The 10,954-nt window shown below is 30.6% G+C and overlaps 1 protein-coding gene across 2 annotated transcripts in view; it reads left to right on the top strand.

Annotated features, from left to right (window-relative positions):
- The window catches only part of LOC117168730, a 134,729-nt gene that overhangs the window by 121,308 nt on the left and 2,467 nt on the right, over positions 1-10,954 (top strand). For both annotated transcript variants that reach the window (XM_033354458.1, XM_033354459.1), the window contains 2 exons: positions 8,673-8,837; positions 9,430-9,687. In XM_033354458.1, the coding sequence (XP_033210349.1) occupies positions 8,673-8,837; positions 9,430-9,687 (423 nt within the window). The remainder of the gene's footprint in view (positions 1-8,672; positions 8,838-9,429; positions 9,688-10,954) is intronic.

The following is a 10,954-nucleotide window of genomic DNA, read 5'->3' on the forward strand; positions in this document are numbered from 1 at the left end:
ATAAAAAGAGTGTCAGTAGAGTGAACGACGCCTGAAACAAAGACATTGGCTATTAATGGACCCAAGTGGGGAACCTTACATAACGGCTTCGTGAGGTTCTTCACAGTAATACAGTAATACAAGAATCTGAATTTCGGTAGAGACAGGCGGTTGACTTTCAGATGTAACCAAAAGGATCATTCGCCAGTTGAAAGTCAACTGATGATTGTAACATGGCTTTAAGTAACGCGCTTGGTTGAAAGTCAACTGCTTTATGTACGTAAACTGAACTTTATAAGTTAATTTAAGATAGAAAGATTGTTGACTTCCCGTCAACGCGTGCGTGTGTGCCAAATGAAACTTATAGGTTAATTTAAGTCAGCTGATTGTTGAAATACGAGGTACAGAACGTAAATCTTCAATTATTTTTTATATATTCTTTTATCACATATGAACGATTATTCTATTCATAATCAAAATCCGTTATAGATCTGAGTACATATATCAAAATAGGAAATTTTGACCAAACGACTATACCATGAGCTCTGTGTTGATCGATACTATCCAGCTAGCGCTATCGACACCATATTGGTTACTCTTAGCTGCTGGCACAAATTGAATTTCAGAGCGCGCGAATGAAAGTCATCCTAAACTCAACATACCTGTCAATTAATCATCATATTACTCGTATATCAGATAGGAGACACTGCACTTAAGTTCCATTTCTGGTCGAACTTAAGTGACTTACTTAATTTAATGCAAAAATGAAATTCATCAATATATAAAATTCATCATCTTGCATTACTGTGTATCTTATTCCCGATTCATGGATTTTCATATCTTTGAATGAGCTATATGACTTCGTTAAAAACGTCACGTGGACTTTTTCCTTCAAATAAGAAAAACGGAGAAGTTATATAAGTGGGCATCTAAGCTTTAAAGAAGTATACAAATTTAAAAAAAAACAGTTGGGTGATTGCCAAAAAGTTGACCAAGCCAATGTGAAAATATGAAATTCAGAGATCAAGGATTGTATTTGTAATGGATATTAATTTTACACGTTGCTAAAAGTCGCGTAAAAAGCTATGCAACCATGATAAACCAACAAACTTTCACAAATCTTTTCCAAATATATGCACAACAGATAAAAATTACTACGAATATGGGGGAAATGACTATTTTGGCCATTTATTTTATTTTAACTTCAGCTTTAAAAACATCCTTGTATAATAAATTAATATTGAGCATCTCTGGATATTTTATAAAAAATATCAAGCAAAAATATTAATCATTATTAACTGTTCTTTAGAACGAACATTGATCAATCGATTTTTAACTATATCTTCGTAAGTATTAAATAAACAATTTTATTCTACATTAGTTTGAATAATTATTTTCGAGTTTTATCATCAAGTATACATTAAGGTGATTTTTAAAACTCTCAATTCTAAAATGTTAAAGTCTGCTCTTGATTTTTACTTTTTTTAACTTAATATAAGTGATATCTCTGAATCTCAAATGTATATGTAGAAGAAATGGTGTTCATGTTATTTAGCAATTTTTCATTTAAAAATTGTAGGCTGAAACAGGTGCGTGACAGGATATTTTGCCAATTTTTTTATTAATAATTTCTAAATGAAGTAGTCTAATATTTGAAAATTTTAATAAAGTGTGCTTTGATGAAATACTTTACTGATACAATTTTAGAAAAAATGTAGCATTCAAAAGAAAAGAGGGAAGTGTTTGGGACTTAAAGTGCACGGTAAAAAAAATTGAGCTGTGACAGGGATATTATTCCTTATTATAGCCAAAAATTTAGCTGAAAACGAACGAAGGAATTTAGAAAGATCCCCGGATCAGCAAAAATGAATATCCTTGACCATTTTCCATATACCAGGGATATCGTATAGTCAAACCCCTAATAAGTATAGCTATAATAGGGAGATTAAGAATAGGTGTCTGAAGCAATTCTCGGAAGAGTACCGGTGCATTATGGGAGCAGCGAAATAAAATGGCGACGGTCTAATCGGGAGCAGTGGCAGTTGAGATTTAATTTGGACAATTAAACGCTTTTTACCACTTAAAATGTGCACGAATGTTAATATTAAATGAAGTTTATGATGCTGTAATAATAATTTACATTTGTTTCGATTGTACGCGACAACTATATTGAAATATCAAGAAACGCGATAAAAACAAGAAACTTGACCTCCAAATGCATTACACGGATTTCAGGGAAATTCATTTTCGCGGTACCAGACGAAAAATTGGCTACTGTAAGTTAATATATTTCTATAACAACTTAATTTTTTTCTAATCTAAAGATAATACAATTATACATAATCTGTCGAAAATAATAAACTTTAGAACTTAGCAATTTTGTCCAAATTCCTGATTTACGAGAACAATTTACATAAAGTATCTAAATGTGTAACTCTTCTAACTAAACGTTTTACCTAATCCAAGCGTACACTTTCTTTGAGTTTAATATATTCTCGATTCACTCGTTCGCCTCAAGAATTTTTTTTCCGTGTGATAAACTTTTTGTCAATTATCCAGTTATTCTATTAATTCCACTTATTTTTATACATATCAGGTATTTTTTATTCTTTATAATTTTAACGTAAACTGTGAAATCAATTATAAATTTCAAACATCTTTAAAATGTATTCTTGTTTGAACAGTGCTATGTTCATACGTCCAGCATTTTGATTCGTTTTTACTTTCTTGTTTTAGCATGAATTTCATTGCAGCTGCATTGAAAATTTTCTTTAGTTTTTTCCATTCTAAAAATAAATTTTATCCGCGTCGATGAGGAAAGATTCTCCGGAAAGTACTCAACGGAAATCCCAGTTGGAAAATTCGTTGACTTTCCCTGGAAGTTGCACTGGCTTTGTGGCTGCGAATTTCATTTGGAAATGGACCCAGGAAATTTCAAGAAATCGCTATACTATCATTACCGCTACCCCCGGTTTACCCCCAGAGATCTCGGACGTCGCGTTGTCCGAGCATATTGACTATATGTATATAAAATACATCACCCTCGAGGAAATCGACCTTCAAAAATAGGGATTCATATAGCGCTCCAAAGGTTACTGCGGGAAGGCCCTTCATTGCAAATAAACTTCAGATTATACCAGGTGTAAAAAATACATCTTCCTCGAGGAAGTTAAGTTGTAAATGAAGATATACCGCAGCCCACCCATTATTTTCATGACATTATAAAACAACTCTGAGTGCATCATGTTTAAAAAATACATATTCGACAAATTTTATTACTAAATAGGGATTTGTCAGGCCCCGACGGTTACTGGGACTACCTGCCATTTCAGGAAATCTTCTAAGTGCACCTGTTGAACAAAATACATCTTGCTTCATGAAGTTGTGTTCTAAATAGTTATTGGTCGCAACCGAACAGTTCTGGGATAATCTGTTATTACAGGATATTACCATATATGAAATAGTATATTGTGCTACAAGTGCGGAAAGTAGGCAGTTCCACATGAGTGTGAAGTTAGCTGTACGAGTCAGAGACGAGTCAAAGGGGAGTTGTAGGCCAGCTGTAAACGAGCCGAAGACGAGCCGGAAACGAGCCGAAGATGAGCCGATGGCAAGTACTGTAAACTTCACAATAGTTTCAATTGCCTACTTTTAGCCCATGTAGGGAATTTTCCCATGCGGGAAATTTTCGATTTAACAAACAATGAAAATCAATTTTTTGAAAAATTATGGTAATTTTTGGACATCTATGGTAAAATGACAGAAATTACTTAAAAATTCCGGAAATTTTTGGTAATTTTGTAAAAAACTGAAAATTTATAAAAATTTAGTGTATCCGAAGCTTTTTGGAAGAAATTCAAAAATTTCTGAAAATTTATAGATACTTTGCTAAATTTCACAAATTTCCTTAAATTTATGAAAAATTGATTAAATGTCAAAAATTTTCAAAAATTTATGAAAAATTGGAAAATTACCGATAATTTCAGATATCTAAAAGTTTCCAAAATTTTGGGTAATTTATCAGCCATTTATAGTAACTTATTACTTCCATTATGTCTAATAACTATTCACTACTCACAATCAGTTTCTCAAGCGTAAAATCATAATGAAATGAAGTTATGATTCCGACAGTCCTGGAAAGTAATTCTGACTCGAAATGCGCAAGCGCAACAGCAAGAAAAAGTAATCTTACTCATAGAGCCAAAGCGCAGCAGCTAGAAAAAGTCTTTTTATAACTGCTTTTTACCACGGTTTCGGAATTTGTCACTTCCCGCACGCAATACATGCCTAGAAAATCGAACATTTCGTGCGTGTGTTAGAAAAAATAAATTTTCCTCTAGAATGTTCGATTCTACGCGGAAATCTGTCCAATGGAATGAAATAATACATACGCTTGGAAGTTATTTTGCAAGGAAATAATGGTCGGGGTGCGACCGATCTTCGTTTAGAACTTAACTTTCTCGAGGAAGATGTTTTTTTTGTACCTGATGCACACTGGAGTTGTTGTAAAATGACGAGACATAACAAAAATGTGTGGGGTGTGACCAATCTTCATTAGAAACTTAACTTCCTCAGGGAAGATGTATTGTTTAAACCTGGTGCACTTGGATGTTGCTGTATAATGTATAATGACGGGTTATGAGAAAAATGGATTGGGTGCTGCTAATATTCATTTTACAATTTTCTCGAGAGGAATATATATTTTTCAGAACTGCGCTGGACTCAGAACTTATCCTAGAATGAAACTTCATGAAAAAAATGTTTGGGATGTGATGAATCTTCATTTAGAACTTAACTGCCTCAAGGAAGATATATTTTTTAGACCTAATACACTCGAACTTGTTGTACAATGACAGAAAGAGAGGTGAAAAGACCGAGAGAACTTTATTTCCAATTTTTTTTTAGAAGATCCAAAAAACTCTTCGATATTACGAAACCTAATTTCCGTCGCAGATTGCTATGAATGAATCTATTGAGTGGGGGCGAATTCTTCACGCGCACGAAGAAGTGGACGAGTTTCTTGAATAATAACAGTGAAACGTCTCTCACAGTTCAGTTTCCACTATACCTTCGTCTCGATCAGTATCGACTGATATTGGTGACAACAACATTATTCACTAACAAGTACTCTTTAAACAATCTAAGCTCCTTCATCAAATGTTTTAATATTTCTCCTAACTTTATCGATATAAATTCATCAATTGAAGAAAAAAATTATTCTTTAAGTTCAGTTTTCTTGCAAGGTGTGAATTTATAATTTTATAATCATGTCTTTAATGTGGATGAATTACGTTAAGACGAGAAATAAGAAGAGGCATGTTAAGAGGAAACGCGTGAGTTTATATTTTTTATAATCTAGTGTTAAAAAAGAATGTTCAGTTTTGTTATAGATAAACGTAGATCAATATCATTGAATTTAAAAATAGTTTTATAAAAATAAAAAAAAGGATCGTAAAGTGAAATTCCAATTTTTCAAAAGTATTTTTTAATTATAGCTACTTTCTTTAAGTGCAGATTATATCAAGTGGCATGCGCTTATTTTGTGCAGCATTGAAATCACCAGATATTGCAAGCAGCGATTAAAATTAAGTTTAATACTTTTATGAAATGTAATACTTGAAGAGTAGCTTGAATCTTTTAATGCTTTTAGGTCCAAATTAAAAAGATACCTATGTGACATCGTCGTTCAGGTCTATTTATTCATTGCAATGTATGAAAGAATAACACTAAACTGCAAAGCCACTTAGGTATCTTTTTACCTTGGACGGCAGAAGGAAATTTGTTCGATAATGTGAGACTTTTTCTGTATTTTTCTTAAATTAAAAAAAAGACTGTTGTGAGGTTCAAAAATGGGTATTTAATTATTTTTTTAAATATCATTTTCGCATTTTTTAATTCTAATTTCTTCCAATTCTATTCGTATTATAAAAAAAGTGAAGGGCTTCTTCGTACTTTCACTTTCACTTCGTTAACTTGAATGTCATTTTTCTAAAGATTTGTTTTTAATTTTTGCAGCAATAAATATTTGACCAAAATATTTTACTACTACAATTTTTGATTCAATTGAAAAGCCGTTAATTTAAACATAATGGTTAGTGAATTATTATTATTATAATTATTATATATAGTATTGACCGTCGTTGAATCTTTTAGAAAATGGTTTCATCAAATCATCTAAAGCAGTTAGTCAAATTATCTCGGAACCTTGTTGTTCACACTGCCCAGAAATCTTAATTTTCCTTCCTGCAGAGCTAATAAAAGAATGCAGATTTATTCGCTTTTGTACCGCTTCTCAAAGTTAAGTTGCCTTCTGCATTCTTGTGCTGTGTGCAACGAAAATAAAGCAGTCCACTAACCTGGGAACTCCCTCTAAAATAATCAATCTCACATGAAACCTTGCCTAAAAATATAATTTCTGAGAAAGAGAGAGAAACTGAATACTATACCGCGTGTAAGACGAAAAATCGAACGTGAAACGAACCAGCGTGGGACGTATCATGGTCCTTTATGAATCAGGCGTTTGACGATTTTGTTTTCTAATAAATATTGTTTGTTATTGGAAATCTACGAATGGATGCGAAAATATGATTAGGGAAAAAATAATGTTTTTTTCGCTGCTTAAAAGCTTCTTTGTGAGATTGCACTCATTTTCATTCTTTCGTTTAAACAAATTGTGTTCTTTTTGGAAAATAATTTTTATTAATATTAATAGAAAAAGACTTTGTACAGTATAGTAACCCTGCAAGAGGAAGAAATAAAAATTTGTTCTATTTCTTTTATCTACTATTATTAGAATTTTCAACTTTTATTTCTGTTGCCTTTTCAAGAAAAAATGTATGAGCAGCTATAAATCATGTTAAAAAACACGATTTGAAAGAAGTTCCATTGCAAATTAAATCAACTTTTAATTTCGAGTCTATTTTTATTCATAATAAAACTCCTAATTTACATGAAGCATTTTATTCTAGCGACATGTAAGCCTATAAAAATGATTGAAGTTTAAAAGAATTAAAAATTGAAAGAATCAAAAATAAATATCAAATAAAAAAATTGATTATAATATAAATCTATTTCAAAGCAAAATATTAAAAAAAGTTCACGTTTCAAAGCATCCAAATCGGTTGAACTTTTAGATGGAACTCAATTGTATGTCGAAAACGTACTTTATAAGTTCAAATTTTTTATTGTCCAAATTGAAAAAATCCAAAGTGTGAACAATTTAAGGTTGGTAGTAATTCAGATTTGAAAACAATCACTGTTAACATATAAGCTTCAAACAAAAAATAAAATCTAAATGAATGCAATTCGGATGCAAAAAAGAAATTTTAATTTGTATATGTCAATATTGCGATCCGTATTTGAAAATCTAATATTGAAAGGTACAAATGAAAAAGAAAACCAACTTTCAAATATTCAAGATCGCATTGTACTCTAATGTTTTTCTTAACTGTAGTTGAAATCAGTAGAAATTGTAAAAGATTGAATTTGGAATAAAGCAACCATATCTGCAAAAAATCGAATTAGAAATTTATGCAATTTTGAATTTGTAAGGGGTCAAAAATTCACCAAAAATGTTGCTTAAAGCATTTAATATTTTGTATCCATTTAATTTTTATAAATCATAAAGTTTCGGTCCTTTATAGAGGATAATCCAAATAATAACCCAATAATAAACAAATAATTTTCAAACTTAAAAATGATTTAAATTTGAAAAATGGCAAAATATGCAGGAATTATCTTGCAAAAATTAGGAATTTTTATTTAGAATCATAAATTTGTCATAGGTTGACAATCCGCTTTTCAAAGTTACTTCGTCCACCTATACCTCAGCCTGTGTTCACTAAGTTATTTTTTTATTATACTTGATTAAAGTCTTCCACAAGTCAATGAACTTTAATCTACTTAAATTCACAAGCCTTAATTATAATGAGCATTCTTCTCTACCGGAGTTAATTAATTTCACCCTTCATAAAGAATTGTGCCATTTTCCATGAATAACGTTCAACTTAATGAAGGTTTACTTCAATTTTTACATTCATTAATACTTGATATTTTTCATTTGATTAAAGTATATTATTGGACATATATATTATTAAATTAAAAAATTGAAAATTTTAATTTATACATTTGGATATTTAAAGAAAGAGTGATAAATGACTATAAAAAATTAAAAATAGAGGTTTAGTCATACCGAATCAGGAATTTAATCTTACCAGTCACTCATGAATTTAATGGACTATATTTTTCTTGCAATTTTCTAGAAGTGTTTTACGACTATGTGGATTTTATTTCGAGGTTTTAGAGGTTTTTGAATATCTAGTAGACAGCATAAGCTCCAAGGTTCCAAGGTTGGAAATATATCTCAAATTCATACGAAATATGGACAATATTTTACTTTAATCAAACAGGAAACTTTTTCTTATGTAATAACGAGTTTTCGCGAAAAACAATTCTTCTATGATCATAAATTGTAAGGGAAATTAAAGCAAGTTCCCAGCTCAGAAAAATTTAATTGAGTACAAATCAATCTTTTTTTACTTGTAAAACAATATTTTGCTTCAAGGAATTTGTTTAACAATTAAAACAACGATTAATTATGTAAATAAATACTAAGAATACTAAGAAAGTCCAAGCTTTGGATTAAAAAAAAAGAATGCTTAATTAATTAATTAATTTTCTAATTTTTCTTTCAGATGAGGGATGACAGAAGAACGTCATTAGAAAATGAGCGGTACAGTACAACTAGTGTTGGAATTTTGGATGACAATGGAAGTCGTCCCATGTCTCAAACTTCAAGCGAAATGGACACCTTAGGGTCTTTACAAACCGTTAAACATCGTGAAAAGGCTAAACTGCAGGTACGTCGCACATTTTATTTTTACACCTTATGTCTCTGAATAACTGCCTGGTTGAATGTGTTGCTCAAACTTCATATGCGTAGAAGAGCACGTTATAACACATTCGTAGCCTCAACATAAAGCTGGTCATCAAAAAGTTCTTTTTATATTTTCCTTGTTTACCATCCCTTTTTATTTTTTTCTTCAGTGCACTCTTAGTTAATGGATTTCCATTTAACTTTCTGCGCAGAAGATTGTCGTTTTTAACTGCCTTTGTGATGGAAACACTTTTTTACGCCAAGTTATTTTTAAATAAATGAACGGCTAAATCATTTTTAAATTATCAGTTTTACTATATTATTGTCGATGAAAACTATTTCCAGCGACTTATTGAGCAGTGTAGTTTTATAGTAGTTTATTATATATTTTGTTCTCCAGCTGTTAGTAATTTTCTTTGGCTGAAAGAAACATTCATGTGGTAATGGGTACTGGGTTTAAAGTACGTGCGTGTCATTTATGTGGCTCATATTTCACGAATCCTTTGCATATTCTCATTGCATTCGTGACTTTACTATACATTTTCACAGCTCGTAATCAAATGATTTATTTGCAGAGACCACTTACGAGGTATCTTCCCATAAAATCTGAGTCTCTGGACTTGAGGCTTCACATCGAAACGGCTGGTCATCAACTCCCGCTGATTCACGATGTTTCTGTCGACGCAACCAGTTGCTGCGGATATTTATCCAAAATGAGCAAGAAATTCCATCACTGGAATAAACGATGGTTCGTTTTTGATCGGAAAAGAAAGACACTCTCGTATTTCAGTGATAGCAGTGCCAAAAAACCACGAGGCCTTATTTACTTCCAGGTAAATTTTAATCTTTTTTATTATTAGTAGCCGCAACGATGTAAACTTAAATAGTAATTCAAAAAATATTATTTTGCTTAGAAAATAGGTTTTTGGTATAAAATATACATAAGGCTACACAAATTTTGGTACGCATATATTTTTTAAAGAGCAAAACAATAACAGGAGTTATGTACATATTAATTTTTTAGCGCGGCCACGATATAACCACTCGGCATTGTGGTGCGAAATGAAATGAAAAGTAAAGTTAAAAGTAACTTTTATAACGCAATTCTTAACCGATTTTAGATTGTTTTTTTATATTAATTCAGAATTCAATTAAAAATTCAAATTTGCAAGTGACTCTTTCATTTTTACTGTTTAAAAAGATATATGATGATGCAAATAGCGTACAAATATCGATTCTGTCCTTTTTATTCAATCTTTTTGAGGATTTAATGCGCAGGCGTGTTTTTAAAGTAATATTTGAGCGAATAGAATTACTTGATTTTATTGATAACTTGTAGTTAATCATGAAATATATCATTTGATATTATTTGTTCAGTTTGAAAAACAAATTCTACAAATATATACACATTATGTATGTTCTAGGTGAAAAAAAAACTTTGTTTCATTTTCTGCAATTTAAATTTCCAATTATGTTTATTAATATGAAAATTTGTCATTCAATATTATTTGTTAATTTCATAAACAAAAAACCTAAACATTACTGAAAATATAGTTAAGGAAAAATTAGGAAAAAACGATTTTTCCCTGTCTATGAACTTCCGCAGTATTTATGTTTTTGCATATTTTTTTATGTATACTTTTTTAAATTAGCTTGTCGATAAAAGCAAATCATTATAGTATATAGTTATAGTATAGTATTGATAATTTAATTGAAGCAAAACACGCTCAAAAATGTCTTATCTAAAAAATTAGAGAACGGTGCCAACAATTGATGAGTTCCAAGAATTAGTGAAAGTTATCAGGAACAAAAATATTTATATTAAAAAACGCTTTTGAGCGAAAAATTAAATCAAAATTTTTATTTTTTAGTCATTTTTTAATTTTGCTTTTGGAATGCATTAAAATGGCATATCAATTATACGATACACCAGCAAAAATGATTAAATCAGCGGTTTGGAAGCCATGCGATTTTTAAGGAAATTGGGTTTAAAAATCAAAAATCCTGTAACTTCCTTAAGTTTCAAAATATTGAAAAACCATTTTAACCATAAAATTACTCGCCGAGCACTAAAGTTTCTTCAAGTTTAATAAAAAGTGC

Source organism: Belonocnema kinseyi, chromosome 3 (genome assembly GCF_010883055.1).
Source record: "Belonocnema kinseyi isolate 2016_QV_RU_SX_M_011 chromosome 3, B_treatae_v1, whole genome shotgun sequence".
NCBI classification, from domain to species: Eukaryota; Metazoa; Arthropoda; class Insecta; order Hymenoptera; family Cynipidae; genus Belonocnema; species Belonocnema kinseyi.